We start from the raw sequence: 24,531 nt of genomic DNA on the forward strand, positions 1-24,531 counted from the left end.
ATGAGAGGACACCAGAGGCCCTTCCAGTCTGTCGTGCAGTCAGACACTCAGCCTCTTTGGCTGGTACACAGTACTCCGAGGTTTCTCTCTTGCACTACCTGTACTATTAGGGATATTTTGCTGATTTTGAGAAGCACACGTGCATGCATATGCACATGTGCAATGGCTGTCAGAAATCAAAGATCACAGCTCTGTCAAAGAGTACTGGAAGCGCAGAAAAGAATGAGACCCTTCAGAAACAAAGAAACAGAGATACTGAGGATCTTCTTGTTTACAACCCATCCCAACGCAAAAATCTATGAACAATCTCTCTGAAACTAGAAAAGAACGGTCACTCTGACACCTCAGCTCAAGGGCTGCGTTTGCATTTCCTTATCTCCCTGCCTGGGATGCTCACCTGCCTGCACAAGAATGAACTCTGAGGACTCTTGGCCAATGCGATTCACAGCAGTGCAGTTATAGTTCCCAAAGTCATTTTCAGAGTCCGGTGTCACCTGTGGAAAGAATGAGAAGACTCATGCTTGGATCAGAAAACCCTTTTCACTCTCTGAATGCACTCTGCATTTTGATGGGGAGAGAAGCTGCAATAAAGTACATGTGCTAATCTTCTAAGGGCTGTCCACAGAGGGGGGAACTGCAGTGGGCAAGAAAGTCAAAGGCAAGGAGGGGTTGGTGTCTTCTGTTACCTGATTTTCTTCACATTTATGTGCCAGAAACAACACACAACTTCTTGCCTACCAACAGGGTGCCCTGACAAAAGACTTAACTCCTTCAACATCAGGAACATAAATTATTTGATAGCACCGAGCCTTCCTGGCTGCATATGCCTTCTCTTCTCCTTGTTTTTCCTCACCTCCAGGTAGCTTGCTGATGGAGTGTTGTAGATCTTGATATTGCTGTAGTTTGAGCTGGGAAGCAGCTGTCCATCCCGGAACCAGGATATGACAGCACTGGGGTAAGCAAATACCTCACAGGTGATGTTCACTTGATTCCCTTCCCAGGTATAGACAGCCACAGGGCCCTGAAGCTTGGGGGCATCTGAAAGATAGACACATCTGTGAAGGCAATTTGAGCCAGAAAATCTCCTAAAGTAGCGAAGTCAGCATCACTTTGAGGATCTCTTGGCTGGGGTCCAGTTTAATGTGGGGAACAGAATCTAATATAGGAATCTATATATATAATCTAACAGGAACTGTCTTCTCATCTGGGGGGGGATAAAGGGCGTCTTTTGACAAAGGACATGAGGACGAAACCTACTCAGTCCCAAAGGCTGCTCCTAACACAATGTGGGAGGAGGAGCAGAGAGCATGCTATGCATCTAGGGAAATGCATACCAGAAAGTTCTCCTACAGAAGAACTCTGATGCACCCAACAAATCGAACTGTGGCAGATTCATGGCCCATAGTCTTCCCAAGGTGCAACTAGTATCCCAGCTGGAGACGGCTAGAGCAAACGTTTGCATGTATGCACACAGCAACATGCCTCCAACAGCATTATTTCAGACCGAATTGCCTCCCATGCCCTCTACCTAAACAACACACATTTCCCTAGCTGTAAGCGCCTTGGTCTCATCACTGAAAAAGGAAATCAAAACAGTCTGCCCTCTAAACATATGAACACCCTTCCCACCCCATCCTCCACTTCTTACACTGCACTTCAAGGTACATGGCTTGGGAGTCCTGCCCGATGGTGTTGCTGGCTGTGCATACATATTCTCCAGCATCTGTGTACTGAATTTCTTTGAGAGTCAAGGACGACACCCGGGCATGGCTACGTACTATGATGCGTCCATCCAGGGTCTGGCAGGAAAGGAAAAAAGAGTTAGAGGCTGAGCTCTGAGCCTGTGGTGCAGACTAAAGGGATGAGAACAAATGCAAGCCTACCTCACACCCACGCTTCAGTGCTCAGTACTTCAAAAGTGATCACCTGAGGCCAGGTGAAATCATGGGCACAGAGAGGCGTTTACAAAAGCAACAAGAAGATTCCTTGTTGTATGGGACCAATTGCAGTGATTCAAAGCACTCAGGAAAAAATAAAAAATGAAACGAAGGACCAAAGTATCAGATGCTACTGTGTGTCTGAGGACAGCTGGATAACGTCAAGCTTCTTCCCAGAAAGAAAACTGTAGAGATCCAGCTCTGGTTAAAATTTTTTGCCAGCACGCTCTTGTAGAAAACCTTCCCAACAGCTACTGTGTTTCTGCTCAGAGAATTCAGGCCTTCCTCTTCTCTCATTGATACTCCTTTTATTTTTATGTCTTTGAAATGGCATTAATAAGAACAGATCCAGCCCTCAAGAGCTGTATCAGGCAAAATGAAAGCTCTGAACTTTCACCTGAACGTGGCACTGAAGAGAGCAAGGTACAGTGAACAGGGCATGAAAACTATGTGACCCTTCTAGAGACAAGTCTGCTTCAAGGTCTTGTGACGCATCAAGAAAATTCTAGAGCAATCTGCATTGGTTATATGCCAGTTTAGAAATTGCTCCCACATACGAGAAAGTGGGGGGATGTCAATGACAGAGACAGAATGTAAAATCCAGACTACCATCTGCTCAAAGTGATTGTGGCCACCCAGTCATTCCATCCCATTCCACATCACTTTGTTGGTTTGTTTTTTTTTTCCCCCCTCTCCAATTTGTTACCAAAGCCCTAGCGCTTTCTTAATACATGAAGTGCACAAAGCCATGGATTCCGCCTTCCACTCTGGTGCTTGTGCTTCAGCTTGGAAGCTTTAAAGCACCAACTCTCTCATCTAGTTTCCAAAGTGGCACAAGCGAACAAACTAGGCACCCTCACATCTGTGCCTGCTGCTGCAGCCTGCCACACCTAATGCAATTAATGCTTCAAGAACGTTAATTTTCTTGGAAGATACAGGACAAGTACTGAGATTATGAGTAAAAACCCTGCGGATATTAAACAGCCAAATGCACTGAGCTGTAGCACAAAGTACATCTCTGGTACCTCAAGTGGTCAGATCCTCTGGGCCAGAAGCCTCTTTCTGTTGTGAGCTAGTGGTCTCAATCTCTAAGACTGACAACGTTTCTACAAGTAAATGTGATTACCTCTGTTAGTTCTGAATAGTACTTCATTTGAGCTAGTCAAATTTCATATGCACAAACCCAATATCCTTTGATGACACAAAACCAATTATATGTATTTTTCTTCTCTCTTCTACACTGCATGCGGGTCTGCTGCAATCCCCAACCAACACCACGAGCTACAAGCTCCACTCCTTCTCCTGTGCGTGGTCCCTTGTGTTGCTGGGAACAGTTCTATATTTCATGTACATGTGGTGTTGTGTGCCTCATTTCCCAGAACCAGGGAAGGAACCCTTAACACAACATTAGTCCATTGTGGTATCTTACACAACCAAATTCCGCTTTTATCTTTCTTCACTGGTTGACTACATTGTTATCCTTTTGTCTGACTTGTGATTTGACTCCAAAATCCATCTCACTTCTGAAACTATTGCAGTAGGATCCATAAATATCAAGATTCCAGATTTGCAGAGGCTCCCACAAGTTGAGTGAATATTCTAAATACTCATCTTTGAGACCTCATCAGCAGGCAAGAGTATAAACATGGCAAAATATCAGCACATGATCATTACAGCAAACCTGCCTTTTCCCCACTTTGTCAAGATCTAATACAAACAAAAGAGTGATAGGCAGTCATGGTTGAATTATAACTTTACAAGTAATGCAACTGATTCTGAAATGAAGCTCTGTTTCTTAGTGCAAAAAGCACAAGTAAAGAAAAATCAGGGAAAAATACTCCAAAGAAGAGAAAAATGTCTACCCAAGAAAGCATGCTACTAGTTTTCTTTATTCATATTTCAGGGCATCAGATGCTACCAATTCCCGGCTATTAGAGACATAGGATAGGTAGAAACTTGTGAGACAGGTGTAGACACTTGTAATCCCTTTACCTAACCTCTTTGATTTCGAGGATTTTGGATAACAAAATGCTTCATAGTCATGAAGGGACAATCCTAACAGACAGAAGCAATAATTCATGCCATAGCAACTGCCACTCTACGGAAAAGGGTATGATGGTTCTCTACATCAACAATTACTACAACTTATCCTGAGATACATGGAGGTGTTTTTCTCCAAATTCTGACAATTCCATATGACACATAGTCACTATGTACAAAGCTGGCCTAGATTTCAATACTTTGGTGACAAAGGGGAAGAGGAGAAACAAGTAGGAAATGCATTTACCCCCTCCCTTCTCCACCTTCTGGATTTTTCAGTCCTTTCACGAACAAGTATCCATGACCTAATTTCACATCCATGTCTTCTCCTCACCCACTATTGACACGGTGGACATCATTACAAAACAGCACTTGGAAATCCTGACCACAGCTACAAATTCCATTGAAGGAAGATGAGTTGTCTCTCCTAATTCTGGGCTTGCACTGCACTAACCAGAACTCATCTGCAGCTCTTAATATTCGTAAAGTTGCACTAATTCTCAGTTACCAGAAAGGCATCACACCAGTTTGTGGTGTAACCGAGGTATGATTTTGCATGTAATTCAGTTCTTTAGCATCTGTTGATGATAATGTGAGGGGGTTTTGTTAGCATATGCTGCTAATATGACTTTCAACAATTCTCCAGTATATGCAGGACCAGAATGGTGAACTGAGACTATGGGCTGTGCACAGTAAGTAGAGCTGACTGTCGTTCAGAGGAAGAAGCAGCCAACTGCAATTGTGCCTCCAAAGCAAGGAAAGCAAGATTTAACACGCATATATGCTGCTATGACCAAAGGTCATAGAGACTTCCTTACTTTAAACTAGCTAATGCATTTCTAAGAGTGAAATGCTTAACGCCAAGTATTCACTCAGCTTCCCAAGACCTGAAATCCCTGCCACTCTACTACACTGCTAAAAGACCCCATGCTAGCTATTTAAAAAAATATGTCTACACAAGCTGTGACAGTAAGCTTCAACAGCATTCTCACAGAACCCCACTTAGATTTAAGACAGAGACACAATAAGAAATTTAGAGACAGCAAGCTTAATAGTATTAGTGCTCATATTAATAAAAAGCTTGAGACAGAGAGCACAGTGAAAACACTGGGGATGGGGTTGCGGGGAGTAGAAGGGAGTCAGAGACAATTGTAATAGAAATTATCACGAGGCCTGAATAGATGCAACTACTCAAATTCCAAATTCTTCAACGCAAACTGGTCTGAATATCCAATGCCTTCACTTGCCACAATTCAACTATTGCAACAGATTATTTTGAAGTAAAAATGGGCAATTTCTTCTCAGTCTCATATGAAACAAAGGCGGATGGTGCTTAAGTTAGATGTTCACTTTGTTTAGGCCACACTAGTCTCCGTGGTTTAAGACAGCTTAAAAATAAAAAAGAATTCAGGATACCAACTCCTCAAAGTTGATCCTAAAAATACGAGTCACCCAGTTCGAATAGCTAATTTTGTTCTCTACCTAAGCCCTATTATTTGCTTGGAAACATACTTTCTGGTTGATTTTGAAGCAAGAATGCTACAAATCAGGTGCATGTAAAGGTAGGTTATTATAATTATTTTCAAAATACAGCACTGAATGTGAAATAAAACAGCAACAAACCACATTTGCACCAAACTCAATTACTGCATTATCCTACACCCTCTCAATGACCCTTGCAAATCAAAGACAAATAAAAATTAAGCAATTTGGAGCATTTTCTGGAGAAATATAACTTGTGAAAGATTTATCTGCATTGATTTTGAAATGGAACATGATGCAGTTGTCCTTTAAGAGAAGGTCAAACTTCAGGAGCACCATGAGCAAACAGATGAGTTGGCTGGAGCAGAAGAGGCTATCTTTGGGAAAAAATATGTTCCCAGAATACATGCTGTTGCTAATTCTTTAAACTCTAGAAGAGAGATATGATGCACAGCGGTAGCATAGAAGAAAATGGCGAAAGCAGTGTTTTTCAGATTTTACATTTGCTTTTATTTTTTTATTATTTTTTTTAAAGTGACAACCTGAATTACTCACCCCAACACAGCTAGTTTGCTCATCCAAAAATGCATTACTATATGCCAAGCAACTTCTAACTCTATAAGCTGTTTCTTTTATGTATCGATATTTAATTTGTTCATATTATTAATGCTGGTTTAGTTGGCGTGGTTACTGGACTAGAGATTTGTTAATCTGTAATGCTTAAAACAACCAAAACCAAAAAACTAAGAAGTTTGCTAAAGGTCTGGTAATCTTATACCTCTTGTTTCTCGGGCCGCGTCCACGAAGCCTGGAGAGAACAGATATAAAACACAACAACAGAAAAAAAGCAATAAAAGTTTATCAAAGGTTGCTTTTAGGTATCATAGTGTATGCACCACATTGTGTTCTGTGCACATGCAGGCTCCAAGTTGTATATCTCATGTTTGTGGGGTGATCACAATTTCCATCTCCCAACAAAACCTCAATTTAGATTTGCATTCAAAATTTAATATCCTATGAATCAGCCTTAAAATGATAAAGCAAAGGCTACTGATACCTAAAGATTGCTTCTGTTTTTACATATTGAGTGGCTATTTCCCTTGGCACATCTCACTGTTTCTAGAAACCTGTTCCCAGCATGGCGGGGAAGTGATTCTGATGACCTCAGTCACTAAATTTCGAAGAAAGTTATGGAACTTACTTTCTAACACTGGCTTGTTAGCCACCCTCACACACTGATTAACATTAACACTCATATCGTTAATGTGATCATGCATTTGTACAAATTTTTACATGCATACTGTGCCAGGAGTAGGAGACCTTGAGCTGCAGAGCAGTGAAACAGCATGACCCCCCTGGACAGGAGGTAGCAGGGCAGAACCTTGTACCTCCAGTTGATAATGTCCAGCTCATTATGCTTAGGGATGTGTGCACCCAATCCTTACTGGGCTTGGGACAACCAAGCAACAGGCATCAGTGAAACATGCACAAACCTTACCAATAAACATACATTTCCCATTCAGAGAAAGCCACCAACTGTGTGAAACATATTCACTGTGGTTCAGAAAGACCAAAGTTGCTGGGTTCTGTTTTTCCCCTATAATTTATCTTTCAAATATTTTTCTTCTGGTCTCTATTTCAGTGGCAACTTGATCCATTTTAGTTCAGGAGTCAAAAATCACCTGCTAATATCACAGCCATGATGGCATTATTGAATGTGAGGCACAAGCATTGCTGACATGTGGTTATAACAGCACACACAAGAATGACATTACAGAAATGGAGATGAAAGCTTAGGAAATGAGAATTAAAAACATGGTATTGTTTTCACAGTGCTTTTAGTGAACATTGTGAGACTTTAGTATTAACATATGGTACAGACAGCCTCATTTTAGAACGTTATCTGATAAAAGCAAGTTATTCACTTGTAACTAGAGGCCTGAAGTGCAGCCACTTGAAGAGAAGCTCACCAACATCTATACAGGCTAGGACACTCCCATCATCTGCTCATTTCTATGTACATATATATCCTGTTGTGCACAAGTTCCTTGAAAGCTTAACAGGCAACCATATTAATTCAGCATAATCCCTTTTTGATGTACAAGTCATTCTCTGTACCTGAGTAAGCTAGGCTAGCTACGGAACTGCCTTGCTTATACCCATGCAAGTTCACTTCCGATCCTATTCACTCAGTCTCTATGGTGTCAGCACAAATGGATTTAAAAAAAAAAAAAAAAAAAAAAGAGAGAGAGAGAGAGATATCTTTTTATCTGTTGCTGTTCAGTACCTGTCAGCCTAAAGGAAGATTAAGGAGAAAAAAAAGCCTGTTCCCACACTCCTGAAGTTTGCTGATGTCACTTGTGGGTGTGGGGAAAAAAGGCAGAACCACATTCTCCATCCTGGAGAGTTTCATACTAATTCTCCCTCATCAATACGAAGAGATACACAAGCTCTACTCAGCACCAAAGGTAAAGGGCCGATAACACTGTACAGGTTAAACTGCAATTAAGGTAAAGGCGGAAGAATACCAGAGCTGATATCTTCCTCTGTTCTTTGATTCCTTCATTCTGGTAAGAAAATGTTCACTTTATTGTTGACTTTCTGTAGAGAAAATTGTAATGTGATGCAGGTCACAATAGCTAGCACAGGAGGCCAGACAGCAGTACTGGGTGAGATCCTACACTGAAGATACGCCTAATGACAGCTCTGGCAAGAAGTTAAAAGGCCTGCATAAAAGCATCACCTGCTACCTGTTCCCGTTCCTCACACGCTGGGCTATACTGCTGGATAAGAAACGTAGGACTGTCTCTGCAACTGTGTCATGAAAGTGTGTTTGAGAGTAGCCAGCGACTACCTCACCCAAAAATATGACAGGAAACACACTCCTGTCTGCACTAAAATTGTATCACTTGTATACACCAATACACAACAGATCAAAACTATATTTGCTGTATCACAGTTAGCATTCTGCTAGAGCAATAGAAGAAACATGTCTCTTAAAAGGGCGTGAAATATACTGAAGGTGATGAGGAATACGCATACTGGCTTGGTCAGCTTTACATCTGGTATCATTCAAAGAGAAAGCATTCCTCCTCCCTACAACGGCACAGCAATAAATATCTGAGGTAAGATAAAGCCAAACCATTTCAAATCATCATGTTGATGACTTTCCAGGCCTGTTAGTTCTTGCTATGTTCTGCCGTAGTGATAGACAGGAATCTCAGACTGACAGGGCAAAAGTTTGTCCTAAGTAGTGTGTTCCCACATTGACAACCAAAGTAAACCACACATAAGCAATTTGTTTTGTTTTAAATTCTACTTGCACTCTTAGCAGGGCAGAAGAATGCAAGCTGCCAGCTTACTAGTAAAAGGAAGTTTCCACCATGCCAGTATCTGGAACTTCGGTCTGCTCATTTGTGTTGGTATACAGTTCCCAATCATCTGATTTTGCTAGAGCACAATCACAACAACTTACCTTTGCGGACCATCCTCAAAGCAAAAGACTCTTTGTCCAAGGGGTGCCATATTATGTAGGCATAGCCATAGAGAGGAGAATCTTTTGCTATGCATGCTAGAATATCAACAGGCCTCTCAGGAACGCGTGGGAATGTTGAAATAGTTGTGACATTGTCAACCTAGGTGTTTGGGCTATAGCACCTCCTGCCCCTTGCCCACACGTCAGACTGTCTCCGTTCATGAACAAAGACTGAAGGAGGAAAAAAACCTCTAAGCCAGAGAGGGGTTCTTTTTTGTTTTGTTTGGGGTTTTGGGTAGGTTTTTCTGAAGTATAAAATGTTCATGGGAGTTAAGGCACCTGTAGGCCTTTAAAAAGCTGGACTGAAGTATGATTACAAAAGTAAACAACATGTAGCAAGACAGATGCATCCAAGTATCTAAAGCATATTCAAAAGTAGGGCCTGATAATTTTAAAAATAGTATTGTTCGTCCCACATCAAAGACCACCCATTTCCCTGACCTATCCCAGAGACAGTAAGTAATAGTAAACTGAATATACGTATTTGGTTGTACATGTAATAGAATGCTTATCAGAGCTATTTTGACCTGACGATTTTCTGGACATCTGTACCATTCACGTAAACTTACAGCACAAGATAGAGAATGGGAAAAAGTAAAAAACAAAACAAAACATACACGCAAAAAATTAAAATCCTGCCTAGAAAGTGCATGGTATATGATCAAAAAATAATCTTTGCCCGGAAGGTTTGAACAAGTACACGAGACACATACCTCAAACCTTCGATTTCCCCATCTATACATGAAACTATTAGAGTATTAACATTTTCCTTAATATTGATCACCAACTTAACAGCATCAAATGGGATATACGAGAGTCTCAAAAATGGTTAGCAGTTTTGCCACTGAGATCTTGTTAGTTTAATTGCGCTGGACAAATGGGACTCTCTGTAAACAGGCTCTCCTACTGACTTCTACTTGATTTAGTGTTATTTCGGTTTTTATATTCTTCTCCATGTAAAAGCTCTTTTCCATGGCTGTGAACCAAACTCCAGTACTAGAAGCACTAGAGCGCTTAGCTCCTCCCACTGCTCTCCCAGAAAGAACAAGACCATGAATAACCTTATCCTGTCAAAACAGGTCCTCCAATCATGCTGTAGTGACAGCCCAAGCCAACAGCTTTTGAAGACAATGGAAATCTCTCTCTAAACATTGCAAGGATTTACACTAGCCTGTGAATCCAAGATGATGTTAAGAAAGAATTAAGGCTGGAAAACTTTGGCACCCCGATTAATAAGTTACACGTTAACAACATGGTGAAGAGCTGACATCATGGGGGCAATTAAAAAAGCTCATTTAGGAGGCTATAATGCAGAATGGCAGCTGTAGGGATGACTGACAGCAGGTACCCCTGTCACTTTAAGACTTTCATAGTCTATCAGCTGCTGCCTTCATACCAAGTCAGAACCCCTGGTATGCCCAAATTAGCTGAGCCTTGAAGCATCCTGTTATTAGAAGATTATTAATAAGCAACAAGTCCTTACTCCAACTTTTATCTAGGCTTTCTTTGGCTCTAAACTACGCCTCCTGATCACCTTATGCAATTATTATGAAATATCTACAGTAACACAGCACATCCTAATCTTGTCTAGTTAAGGGGAATTGTGGCCAATAAAAAAAAAAAAAAAAAAAAACAACACAACAGCACTCTCTTTTAAAAGAAAAACTGCTAATTATTTTTGCCTTTTAAGAACAAAATGGTATTGATGTGATCAACAAAACAGTGGAACACAAAGGCAGCCAGGCTTTTGTGCTTCAGGATCATGCAGTATTAGAATACAATACAGAAGGGCAAGAAGGAATTAACAGGCTCATTTTGGTCCACTGCACCTTTGAGAGATAACACCCCACACCTCTCCACCTGCCACCCTCCCAGAACACATCATCATGATGATGTCAGCATGGACAACATCGGAATCAGGGTGCTCATTCCCACCTCTCAGCTTGGAAACAGACAGAAAATACGCTTTCACAAGCTTCCTGCAACTGTAGGTCCCTTTGGAACTTCCTATGAAAAGGGTCTAGGGCCTATTGCTTTCCAAGTTCATTCAAGTGAGAGTGATACCGGCAGGAATTAAAAAGCCTATCCTCAGTTGTTACAAACCGAGACGGCTCTTTGTACAAAAGGACACCTATGGCATTACTTCAGCTGTGGAGCTAACCCTTTAGCAGATTGTCTGTGCAGAACATGTGTCCTCACTACAGAGAGGGGAATCACCATGATTTCCATGTGCATCTGCATGCGGCTATCATGCATTCTGGACCAGCAGAGGCAGGCAGATATAAACCGCCCTAATCCCAGCAAATGAGACCATGGTTTTGGGAAGAGTTATACCTTCTCTTCATTGCTGATGTTCCGGGTGGAAGTTCTCCAAGTGATGGAAGGGATTGGGTCCCCAGAGGCCTCACAGGTAAGTGTAATCTGATCCTCCAGCTCCATGGCTGTTTTATTCTCCACATAGGTGATTTTGGGTTTTGCTGAAAAGAAAAACCAACTTTCATTCAGTTGGTGCTCAGAATGAAGCTTGCTTGTCAACAGCAATGTTTGAAACAAGCAACATTGGGGAAAAAAGGCTTTTGAATTGGCACAAGTTTACTCCCATATGGGGAAGGGAGCAGAGCGACATTTAAGAACAGGTTACCTCCTTGGAAAACTAGAAGACATTTTTTACACGTGCTTACAGCTGAGGCTTGTAAGAGGACTAGAAGAGAGCATATCTGAAGTAGAACCCATTTAACAACGTACAAATGATCAGTTCCTGGGATTATCAGCTAAGTCTTCTTTCTGTCTACTTTCTCTGCCTCAAATTAGCCTTTTAATAAGCAGCTTTGTCAAGTGGCTGCAGGGCGATGGGACTGGGAGAATTACATTCCTCAACGCTCCCAGATTCATGGAAGGTAGAAAAGCTGCTGATTCATTCCTGCAAGGTTGAGGTCATTCACACAGTGGTGGGGTGGAGTTCACCTCCCTGTCCAGGTATAACAAGTCTCACTGAAGTGCTAAAGCCCTTTTAATAGCAGCCTTAGATTAGGATTCGGCCCTCTAGGCTTGGAGGGCCTCTCCAATCTCCAGTCTCACACCAACCCCTGCACCAGATTGAATTTCTTTTATTAGAGAGGAAGCAGAATGGAGTTGGCATCTGCTTCAGACATACACAGACTCCGTTTTGCCTAGCATGATGGCAGAGGTGCACAGCATTACTTGGGAAAGAAGCATCTCTGGATAAGCCACATCAGGCATTATCTGGGATAAATAGGTTACTTCCAGCTTGCAGTAGTAAGTTACTAATACCTAAATGGATTGTAAAGGGGGGATGGTAAGAATGTGCTTACCAAAGACTTTGAGATGAATGGTGGCATCCTGCTCTCCAGCCTTGTTCTCAGCGATGCAGATGTATTCTGCTTCATCACTCTTATCCACCTTCTTGATGATGAGCTCAGACCCATCGTAGTTAAAACTGTATTTCTCTTCATCATCGGCCTGTTCTACTGGCTCTCCGTCCCTGCAGGGCACAAAGCACACTGGCTGTGTTGGGGAGGAGAAGCAATCAAAGGCTATTTGTTTTAGGCTTGTTGTTAATGCTAGAACTGTGTTACTACACAAACTCCTCAGGCCTACATTTTGATCTATTCCTAATCCCTCCTGTCTTAGAGCTCTTGGCAGATGCACCTTTCACCTCCTGACACGCATCATAGCCTATATGCAAGAGCTATAAACACCTCAGAAGGTGTCTTCTGTCCTTGCATATCAAGTCAGTATTCCAAGTTGTCATTAACTTTTTCAACATTACAACTTGTCCTCATAACCTTCACCAAAGGCTACACAATTTCACGAACAGTATACATGAAGTCTGTATCACTGCCCGATAGAGAAATTTAGACCCTATCAAATGAAGAGAAAGACTTTAGATGTGAATCTCCTGGCATAAAAAAAAAAAAAAAATTGCAATTTACAGCATCCACTTTTGCCTGCCACACAGAATCAGGACATTGTACACAGCATCTTACTTTGTCCACGTCACAGTTGGCTCAGGAAAGCCATCAGCATCACATGCTAAGGTGACAGACTGGCTGAGGTTGGCAGTGGCATTCATAGTGGTCTGCCTGGCGCGCACAGAAGGAGGTACTAGAAGAGAAGAAATCCACATTCAAGTTAGAAAGGATAGAAGATGTGAGCAAGAGTGACCTCTGGAAGGCTCACTGTAAATCTCTTCAAGTCACACAGATGTCTCTAGTAATTCAAACCCATATGCCATCACCTGCATGTTTCAATCAACAGGTTTAGAGCCTGAACTCTCCAAAGCAATTAGCACAGGGAAGGAAGGGCAGGGGGTGGGGAGACGCACAGAAAATCAGTACTGTGGACAAAATTACTTGAGTCCCAAAAAGATCAATACCTCACTCTAAGTCATGAGATGCTTAAGGTTTCACTTGCCATGATAATTTCCTGTAAACATCTGGTAGTCAGTCAATTTTATGGACATTTTTATTAGACACAGCAGACAAAGATCAGTAAGATGATGGTAAATCGTGAGTGTGAATTGAAAGCAACGTTTTATCAGCAGCCTGGAATGCAGGTGCCCTATATGCTGTCCCCATACTAGCCTTACTCTAAGCTGCTCACCATTTACGATGACCTGAATATCTTTGAAGTTTATCTCCCCACGAGCCAAGATTCGTCCCTCACAGCGGTATGTCCCTTCATCTGTTTTCTTGATTCCCCGGATCTGCAGGTAGTTGTTGGACAGGACTATAAATCGAACTAGAAAAGACAAAAGGAAGGTTCATCCAAGGATCCTCAGAAAAGCTCACTGCAAGTATCAGGTGGTTCTTCTCTCCACACCTTTTCTGGGTTGAGACAAGGCTTAGTGTTAGAAACTTCACCTTCCTATCATTTAATGGAGATGCTGCTGCAACTGGGTCTGACAGTGCCAAGAAACAAACCAGATGTGGGTAGCAAGCAAACTGCTCTGATGCTTTATACCGCAAGTATGCACAAAGAGATAAACAGATAAATACACACACACAAACACATTTACATGTAATTAGTATCAGACAACAAGCTGTTTGAAACTTGCCCCTCTTGCCCAAGGGTGGCAGAGGTCAAGTCTTTCTAGAGTTCCCATGTGCCTGCAAAGAGCAGATGTGGGAAGCACAGCTGAGGCACGAATGCCCAACTGGAGTCAGGGCTCTGGAGTGCCCTCTGACAGTAAAATGCCCCTCTGGGTAAGACAGTCTGCAGCATTTTGAAAGAAAGGGAAAGGTTGTTTCAAGGAGCTTTTAGCCCCTTTTTTCTTAGGAAGACTGGAGAACGTCACAACATGCAGCTTTTCTGTCTGATGGCATTTCTTTTATCTGAAAATTTTTTCTAGCATTCCTTGGTCTATTCCAGTATCAAAGCCTGATGGCCATTTCTGTGGGAACATTATTGTTTTGCCATAGCCAAACTACAGCACCTTGAATAATTAAATTCACATCCTAAGATCTACTGTTAGGTACAAATTGCTTCTCTCCTCCCTTGTGACCACCACCGTTTTGTTCTCCTGAACCCCTTGTATGAGCCTGATTTAAGCCGTGATGGGAAATGGACATTTGACCCCTGAATGGACAAGCACTGAGACACCTCTTGTGCCTTACCATCTTTTTTTAGGATAACATCCCTGCCTTTGTGCTTCCAGATGATGGTAGGAGGCAGTGAGCTGACCACATCACACACAATCACAGCATCATCCCCTTCCTTGAATTCCTGAGGAGTGGGAGCATTCTTGAACATCAGCTTTTCTGAAAACAACAGAAGGAGAAAGTCACTGCAGCTTTCTCAGCACACCTCAAAGCAGTGCTCCTGACTCAAGCCTGAGAAAAGCAAAGAAACCCCAGAGGACATGTTCTCTAGAAATCCTCATGTACCTGAGGGGATGATAAAGGTGTGCCTGACTCAATGCACTGCAACACAGGAAGCCCATTTTCCAACCCTGCCTCCCAGGCACATCAGTGGACAAATCAATACCTAGCTCACCAATTTGTCCACACTGCAAAGAGAAAAGGTGATCTTGGAACTGCCCAGCTTCCAGCAGGAAGGGGAGGAGCTGCCATCATAGCTCTGAGGGACAACATGCTGATTCCTTATTATAACCCTTCGGAATGTGTGATCCTCTTCACTGAAAACTAGCCTTACCTCATAGCATATCTGTCATCCACAAAAGCTACTCTCTCTGCTTACTCCTCCCAGACATTTATGATGTGCTAGAATCTTCTCCTTCTACCCCTTGCTCTCCTGTCTTTCGGGAGAATGTAAGCAGTAGACATGCTGGTAATGCCCCGACAGGCCAAGGTCCTAGTTCTCACTTTCTCCTCAAAATCAAGAAAGGAGAAGGCTGCATCCTCTTAACATCCCCTTTCTTTTCATCCTCCCTTTTCCCCTTTAAAAATAGCCTTTTCTAGGAAGTTAAAATTGTAGCCTCCCTAATCTTGCCTCATAAGTGTGCAAGGTATATCAGAAAATAGCCTCGGAGCCGCTCTCTTACGGAAAATTTTCACATTGACGGTGGCCTCAGAGTCTCCCTCCTCCACGCTACTGACAACACATTTATAGATGCCAGCATCATCAATGTTGGCGTTGTAGATGGTGAGGGTGGAGGAGAAGTCATCATTTCGCACCACTGAGATGCGCTGTTGGTTCGGCGTCAGCTTCTCACCATTAGGGGAAAACCAGGAAATGTCTTTGTATTTGGCCTCCCCTGCCACTAGGGACAATAAAAGAAAACAAAGCAAATTGAAATGAGTTCCCAACAAATCTGCACAGAGGAAATAAATACAACCAGTAGCGCTATGTGGAAGATTGACCCAGGGGAAGGGCTTCCGGTACCTCAGAAGCAAGCAAAGAAAATTCTCTTTCACAGCACTGTGAATGGGCAGCTGCTGTCCTGCAAAAACGCTATTAAGTTAGTTTTATAATCTAAAGGGGTGCACCCATTTCAGCCCATAATGGCCTTCTATGCATCCTGGGACCTCATGTCCCAGTCCCTACACTATGCAGATCAGCCCAAGAAATAAAAATCTCTTCCTGCTTAAGCTCCATCATTTTTTCAATACATACCTGTATTTGCAGACTGGGCTACTTTGCATATCAAAATTATGACTTTGCTGTAGCAGGAGTTCTGGCATTGATCAGCTTAAATCTCTTGCTGCATCCAGTGTAAATCGGAATTGTTACTAAGTGGTCCCAGGCTGTCTCTTTCTTGCAGCTCGCATGTCTGCATTCCTCAGAGTGGCTTTGTTATTTGGGACAAACTCCTATTACTGGAGGGGCTTTAACTGATCCCACAGCTTTCCGAATGCAAATATCATCACAACAGCACTTGCTCAATGTATACTTTCATTTTTAAAGCAGTGGCATTAACAAATTACTCTGCAGTTAAGCACTCCTGGATCAGATGACCTCATCACTTGTCCCAGTCAGTATGCTCCTGCTCTGGCATTTTGCTCCCAGAGCTCACTGTTGCACGTATTTGCTCTACGTTATGCTTCAGGATGCTACCATGTCAGTGCTCCAACATACTCAATTCCACCCACGAGAAACCAGACCAGCTGCTTTCAGGAAAACCTCTAAAGAGGACATGTGGATTCTAATTTGGAAAATGCCATAAAATTGTAGGACCCGCTTTGGGGCACATGGAGTGTGTTAACACTGCACCACATTGTGCAGGAGAATAGCCTGGGGCAGTTGGTGGCCTGAACAAACAGCAAATTGTGTCACAAGAAATGCAGGTTTTCAGCAGCATTAAAATCCTTAGTTGCAGAGGTAACAACTCACAAGTCACCCAGCACTCCCATTACTGCTGTTACCAGTTTCTTAGAGAAATAATTTGGAAAAACAACAGGCTTAATTCTAAATTCAAAAGATCAAAAAGTTGTGGAATAATGCAAGGTGCCATTGTTGTGGCTATTGCTAAAGCTTAGAGACAACGCTTCAGTACCTGTTTTATCAATTTAAAATCTGTTTGCTGGAGCTGCTTTCTGTTGCCAGCTCTCCAGGGAGAATGCATTTACTGTTTCCAGTAAACAGCAAGTGTTGCCTTTGCTACTCAAGTCTTATAAACCATAAGGGCATATGAGAAAGAAAGAGCAAGTGATCTTGCAGCGAGACCTGACACTGGAGTTTTTATCCCAGAGTAAATACATTGATTGACCTTGCCAGCAAACCCATATGGAGACAGCCGATGCCATAAGCCATCACTCACCTTGGCATAAGAAGAACTTGGATTCTCCAACACTGATCTCCCCCTGGCTTGGAACAATGTCCACTTGTAGAGAGGCTGCAAAAGAAATGAGCACACACAAGAGGGTTAGACAATAGGAGTGGTCTTCAGCAAAAAAGCTTTGCCAGCCTTCCAATCCCTGTGGCTCCTTTACTCACCAAATGGAAGAGCATAGGGTGGAGCATTCTTGGCTTCACAAGTGTTACCCTTTATCAGTATTTATCTGAACGTACAGTGACAAAGATCCCCGAGGACCCAAAAGTAGTAGCTAACATTCAGAGTTACTTCCAGCCCTTTATAAAACCACATGGAACGACACAGAAAAGGCTGATTTTCATTCAAATCTCTACCATACTGCAATACTAGGCAGCACGCTTGGTGTGCACACTAGAACATCAAGCAATCTGTAAGGACTCTTCTGAATTCAAACTGGAATTGGCTGAAAGACCTACCCTGGCAGCAAATACAAATTATCTTTCCTTTGGAGACTTCTTGTTGCTCTATACGATACCATATTCATACATGCCCCAGTTACCAACCATCACAAATGCAAAGTGGGATTGACTGGCATACTCCAGGTCCTTGATCTTCCTTGATCTCCTACTCTGATCTTCCAGTCAGAAACCTAGTCCAAACAGCCAGCAAATTGGAGATGTTTATAGCAGACAGAGCATACCTGAATTAGAAAGGAAATTTCCTCCAATATACGCTGACAAGGACTATTGACAGTTTGTGCTTTCTGCCTTCACAGTACTGGCCGAGACTTGCTTCCAAGTTCATCCAGGCACATTTCACCTAACTCCCTTTTACTGCAGAGATGAGAATATTAGCAATACTTTGGTCTCTTCCACTGTCTTCTTATGGAATATCATCAGTGCTTTGGCTTTCATGTTACCATTTTTTAGTTGTTGTTTTCTTGATTTTTTTCTTAATTTAATTTTCTTTTTAAATAAGAGACTGAAGGTCTTCTGGCAGCAGCGATGGAACAGATGTTCCATGGACCAGAGCGAAGCATCTATTACATGCTTGTCTGGAATTCAGGGAGCCTGGAGAGAGTGAAAGATATTGTACCTTCTGTGCTCCCTACGAATGAATCCAGCACAGCCTCAAAGGAATCATTTAAAAATAATCCAAGTTAGATAATAATTCCAGAGAGAATATTTGAGGATAGTGTTGCTGAAAGAAAAAAAAAAATATTCTCAAGACATTTTCAACTTCCCTTTGGACATCTTTAAGTCATGTGCCTTGTCTGAGGATACCCTCCAACCTTCCTTGTACTTTTCACTGAAGTACACATTACCCTTCTAGCTCCTGCATTCAGACTTTTTTATTTCCACGTAATCTAATTTCTCTTAACTATACTACTTTAATATAATTCAGTCTCAAACAGAACTGCAAGTACAAAGAGCCAAATATAATAAACTGCTAAAGGTTTATTAGATTAATTGCAGAGAGGACTAAGTAGCCTGCTTCTATAGGCTCATTTTTGTTGTTGTTGTTTTCCTATAAATCTTTCCAACATTTGAATTTGACATTTCAAATCATATTCTGGGGTGCTCTATTTGGGAAGGTCTCTGCTGTATGGAATGAGTGCAAAGGTACTACAAAGAGATCTATGATTCTATGATCTTAAATGTCTCAAATTCAGACCTCCAAGTTCCTCCAGACCAGATTTCTGCTTTGTATTATCTAAAACATTTCTCCTTCTGCATTACAATGGATCTAGATTTGAGCATAGACAGTATTACAAACTCAATGTCTTCGGGCAGCAGCTGCAGCAATGTGCAGTGATGCAAATACTCCAGAATGACATTACAGTAGTTTCCAGTATGAACAATCCAGAAGCTGGGGGAATCAGCAAAAGACAGGCACTTTCTAATAATGGGACCTTTTTAATATTTTCAAATTATCAATTAAACTGTCTTTTATGATCTTGTCTTTGGCATGTGAGTGATAGCTCCTGTTTAGAAGTTAAATTTACAGAACTAAAAATCCTTAGTCTCACCCAAATGAGAACAAATTATTATTAAGGAACACTTAGAGCTCCTGGGTGAACAGTTAAGATGTTTGTTAAAGTTCAGAGTCTCCAATAATTGCTGCTGTAAAAGCCTTCTCAACTTCACTCGGAAAGTGAAAAAGAAAGGCCAACATTGACAACAGAAGTCCAAAGTTCAGGTTTTGAATCTGTATTTAGGTATCTAAATTAAAAGTTGGGCTTTCAAGAATAACCAACCTCTCTGAGCAGCTCTCTAAGAAGTATGGCAAGTTTCCTGCCTCAATACTTAAGCACAGGGTAGGAGCTTACATTTAAGTCCCACTACTGAAAACCACTGTATTTTTTCCTCGTTTATTTACGGAAGTGAAACTGATTAGCATTTGACGGACAAAGGAGAAGGAATGTACCATTTTGGAAGTGTCACTAGAAATCAAAAAGTCAAAGATGCTGAATTTATTAAAACAATCCTATTTTAATACTGTAAAGGGAGAGCAAACAATCACTGCAAAGCAAGTTAGACAGCCAAGATGAAAACTAAACAGATTTCTGGCCCGTGTTGTGTATAGTCCAGTATGAGTATTTATTTTCTGATTTTAATTACATTGGTACTAAACAAGTGAGAAAGGAAAGCAAACCTCCCCATTTTCATGTTCATTTACAATCAGCCTTCCACAATACATATCCAAGTATGCCCAATGCCCTTTTCCCCCAGCATCATCACTGCCTTCTTCATAGCATAAATTATGACCCATTAGGCAGAAAATATAATTTGATTCTGGCTTTCCTCCAGCTATAGCTTAATGCTGCAACAGCTCTGTGGCCTAACAAGTCCTAGTTAAGTATGGATTTCAAGAGTCCAAAACGAATAGGTTTCATTTTGAATCTGCAGCCATTAACTTGCAGAAAACAATCATCTTAATTGAGCTATTCCTCTTCCCCATGTAGCCAAAGCACTTCTCTGCCACATTACTGCAAATGCTTTGTCCGTAACCCTCCACGTTTTCATGCTGTAGTGCATGAAACCCCTTCTCTCAGAGCAGCTAATTTTACCTCCAGACCACAAAGGCATTAGTTTTAGCTGCCAAACACACCTGGGTTTTTAAGAAACATGCACTGCTTCAGAAATGAAAACCTGTTTGTATGTGCCAATGGCAACATTCCTTACAGTACTTGGGAAACAGACATATGGACTGTGGGGTTAGACGTTAAGTATATAGCTATACACAGAATGAAGAACTTGCTATCATTAAAAAAGGACATAAGTAGCAGGATTTTCTGATAAGGAGTCTAAGAACATTTCTTTAGCCAACAACCATTCTGACACAGCATTTCTCTTCATAAGTAAGACGGAAGCAATTAATCTGAACCAGTGGAGCTCCGCAAAGGATAATAATAGTGCAAGGTCCATGCCAGTTTTCTAGTTTTACTCTCACCAGATCTTAGTGGGCTAGACTGATAAATGCTAGTATTCCATCTCAAAAGACTGAGATACAGCAGTAAACAGAAACGACCCAGCCAAGATTCAATTCAAACCAGGGCTTGCGAGTACTGTGCACTCTAATTCTGGCTAACATTTGCAGGTATGCCTGTATGTCTTGCCTATCCAAGAGGCTTTCAGAAGGAGGGGACATTAAAGTATCCCTGGATCTCTTGAGTAACAGCAAGGGGTATATTACAGCTCCTCTTGGCCTGTCCAAGACACTCTTCTGAGCCTTGCACTTTTTATCAACTGGGAACATGATGAAGTTGTGACTGAATTCCCCCACAGCACTGCCTTGCAAAACCAGATCAGCCCAAGGAAGGGCATTTAGACTAGTCATCAACTTTTCTACTCAGCCAAGCACCGCTAGCGAACAGTGGGGTGCTAGTAAAATAGCTTTGAGCTAATTAAGTTGTAATATAAATTCATACTACTTTTCTTTCATTCTTTTTTGGCCACACTACACTATATAAATATACCAATGGACCTCTTCCACACTTTTGAAAGTTGCTGCATGCTGGGAAGGCAGTGGCAAAGGCTAGGGTTATTAATGCCTTTCATTCCATTCTCAGGTGCTTTCTGTTAACAGCTAGAAATAAGAAAAAAGACTGTGTAAAGCACTGAACTTTTCATCACCCCAGAATTCAGCATCTGTGCTCTTCCTTGAATCTTTTTTAATGCATGTCTGTGCCAGAGTAGATGCAAAGAATAGAAGGAAATCACACAATTAGGAAACATCTTACTGTAAATTCAGCTGAAAGGCCCAGGCAAGAGATCTGAGCACAGGCAACGGTGTCCAACTCTCAAGATTTCCCCTTGTTTTTTGTAAGGACTCAGGTCCTTCTGTATATTTAAGTGACAGGCAGTTTTTCAAGAAAATGAGACCTAGAAATCACTCTTGGGACACAGGAAGTTAAAACTTTTTGGAGTCTTAGAAATGAGAGAAGGAAGGACATCCTTGGTTATGCCTCATTGAGTCAGTGCTCTCTCTGCTTCACCAGCTGCAATGTTATCATTAAATCTCCCAATTAATTACTCCTAAGTAACAGAATTTCTGAAAAGGTTATGCAGAGGGGCAACAATTCCTTCACCAATAGTCCCCCTGTATGTCAGCACAGTCCCTCCAACCATGACACAAGAGAGGCAGAGGAAACCTCCTGATATTATTACTTACACTGGAAATGCACTTTTCAAACCTAGCAATTACCATGACACAGAAACTGTGACCTCATGAATAGTAGGAACCAGACAGCCGGTATTAACAAATCTACTTCGCACTGCACTTCCGTTTCTTCAATCTAATACCAGGAACAAGATGCTGAAGTACCCTGTGAGAGGATCAGGTAAGTCAGACGCACATTGTGTATCTTGGGACTTTTCTTGAAGGAGACTGCTGAAACATATAGCGTTGTATCTGCATCACTGCCAGCTTAAGGCCTAATTAATCCCTTTTACAAGAAAATACTTACCTGAAAAATCTTCTCATTGATAGACACTTCCTGCTAACCAGATTTCATGAGCTGACTTGAGCAGGTTACATCACGCAAATCTCTGATACAAGCAGAAGAATGGTGTGATTGCTGCCTCGGTACTAAACACAGTAATTCCATTATTGCCTTGTTCATCCACTAGCAATCCATATGCACTGGATTACATACTATTTCATCGTATTGAAAACATGTTATCTCTGTGCAGCATACAAAACAACAGGGATGCCTCTCAAGCGCTTCAAGGGGTTCAGCAATATACAGTATTCCGTTCACACTGTTTGAAGAAAACCAACAGAACTTGGCAATCTACTGCACATTAGGAAATGGGACTGATTTAAAAGGCGCACATAGGTAGCTGTGTGGCAGATGACATGCTAGAAGCTCGTATCCCAGTGGTACTTTGCTCACATGTCCATGGTTCTGGGTCACTACCATACTGCTAGGACTGTGTCTTTCTGTTTTAAGATGCTCTCCCTGCTTTCATCTCTCCTCTAGCATTCGTTTACGTCCCTCAAAGGACAAGCTGTTAAAAACAAAAAGTCTCCCCTCAAATGCTTATTCTAAGAGAGAGCGAGCTGACACACATGAATCCACATCCTTTACACTTGATTTACCTTACCCCAGAAAAACTGCATAAGGCCAGTGTCATTCAAGAAACTGACGCTGTCAGAAGCGCCACTTTGTCTTTTAAAATGTCAGTGTGTTGTTAAATGCTGCTATTGAACAGCAACAAAGCGACAAGTCACTGGCAGATGGTGCTATACTATTAAGCTGGTTTGGGAAATAGAGCAGAATATCAGCTAATGGTGCTGGGCTCGCCCTGGAATGGCAGACTGGAGTTAGTATAGTATGTTCTACTTTTGAGGGTACCTGCTGCTCTTGTCTGTTCTGCTTATTTAGTGGCCTGTACAGAAGGTGTATTACAGAGCTTCCATCCAAGGAAGGAATACTTCCCTCTAATTCTTTTGACCCAACAGGGACACTCCACAGAGTTTATATTCTCTGCATACCTACATTGGATGTATCTGAAAACACACAGGCACAGCTTTCAATGGACATACTGATACTGTGACAGTGTTCTGCACCAACACAAAGCTACACTTAGATCCTACTGCTAAGCCGACAGATATGTGGGATCCTTAGCAGTAGCAACTTCCGAAATGGTCTCCAATACTTTCATTACCCTCTAAACAGAGAGGGCTGGGCACAGCAGATTTCCTATAGCAACCCATCCATCCTATCAAAAGCACTCCTGCAGGGCCTTATAGAATTACCTGTGCATTTGTCTCAACCTCTTTGTAATTTAGGACATTATGGTTATACGAAGTACTTTGACAAGGCAACATCATTGTTTTTCTAGAAGTTGCTCTGTCCAAGCTTGCTACCTTAGCAACTTCATAAACTCAGTCTTTACTCAAAGTCACATACTGAAGGGTTCCCTAATTTGCAGTGACACAGCAGGGCTGAAGCACAAGAGGGCTTCCTTTCATAGAATCATTTTGGATGGAAATGACCTTTCATACACAAGTAGGTCTTACAGGAAGGATTAGCTGTTTACCCACCTAGAAGAAACATGCTGCTGAAAACATTCACGTTTCTTTAGTAAAGACAGGAGGGATTTCTCATATGTGGTAATAAGACTTCATGATATGAAGCATATGGATTTATTTTTTTTTCTGTTTTTTCACTCTTCAGTGCAGTAAGGTTTTTAAAATGTATTGATTTTTTTTTGAATGGGAGAACTTGTATCATCGGACTGCGGCCTCTCTGCTTGCACTGGGTAGGGTATTCTTTTCCATCGAAGCACTTTTACAAAATCAGCTCTGTTAAACAGACTAAGGACAGGAGACTCAGCCTCAGTTGAAAGCAGGCCACACACCTGAAGAAATGAACTAGTACAATAGGTCTTTTAGAGACAGATGTGCAGTGCAAAAGCAGGAGAACTTCATTCTTTACTGTGATGGTGAAAAAGGAACAGGCACAACCCCCCCCCCCCCCCCCCCCAAAAAAAAAAAGATCCCATTTAGAGGAGCACAACAGAGAAGTCATCTGCACCAGAGAAAGCCCCAGCTTATTCATTTCTTCTCTGGACTTGACTGACAGTGCAGAGCCACCCTGACTCATGCTGTAACCCTACCCTGTCCTCGGAGCAGCATAACCACATGCCAGCCAGGCACCTGCAGAGCACAATACCACATCACCTGTCACATACTTACAGTTTAATATACCAAACCCAAATAATTTAGATGCTGCTTCTGCTGCCGCCTGTAAGACATCACAATCAGAAGACCCTGACGTTCCTATGCAGCTCAAC

At 41.9% G+C, this 24,531-nt stretch overlaps 1 protein-coding gene across 9 annotated transcripts in view; it reads right to left on the bottom strand.

The window, feature by feature from the left end:
* NCAM1 (neural cell adhesion molecule 1) overlaps nucleotides 1-24,531 on the bottom strand; it is a 144,904-nt gene that overhangs the window by 39,661 nt on the left and 80,712 nt on the right. For 7 of the 9 annotated variants that reach the window (XM_054223112.1, XM_054223113.1, XM_054223106.1 and 4 more), the window contains exons 2-12: nucleotides 17,234-17,308; nucleotides 15,518-15,736; nucleotides 14,631-14,774; nucleotides 13,618-13,755; nucleotides 13,002-13,119; nucleotides 12,327-12,496; nucleotides 11,329-11,471; nucleotides 6,238-6,267; nucleotides 1,649-1,799; nucleotides 854-1,038; nucleotides 398-494 (exon numbers count right to left, since the gene is read on the bottom strand). In XM_054223112.1, the coding sequence (XP_054079087.1) occupies nucleotides 398-494; nucleotides 854-1,038; nucleotides 1,649-1,799; nucleotides 6,238-6,267; nucleotides 11,329-11,471; nucleotides 12,327-12,496; nucleotides 13,002-13,119; nucleotides 13,618-13,755; nucleotides 14,631-14,774; nucleotides 15,518-15,736; nucleotides 17,234-17,308 (1,470 nt within the window). The remainder of the gene's footprint in view (nucleotides 1-397; nucleotides 495-853; nucleotides 1,039-1,648; nucleotides 1,800-6,237; nucleotides 6,268-11,328; nucleotides 11,472-12,326; nucleotides 12,497-13,001; nucleotides 13,120-13,617; nucleotides 13,756-14,630; nucleotides 14,775-15,517; nucleotides 15,737-17,233; nucleotides 17,309-24,531) is intronic. The other 2 variants (XM_054223107.1, XM_054223110.1) reach the window with 1 other exon arrangement.

Source organism: Rissa tridactyla, chromosome 17 (assembly GCF_028500815.1).
Source record: "Rissa tridactyla isolate bRisTri1 chromosome 17, bRisTri1.patW.cur.20221130, whole genome shotgun sequence".
NCBI lineage: Eukaryota > Metazoa > Chordata > Aves > Charadriiformes > Laridae > Rissa > Rissa tridactyla.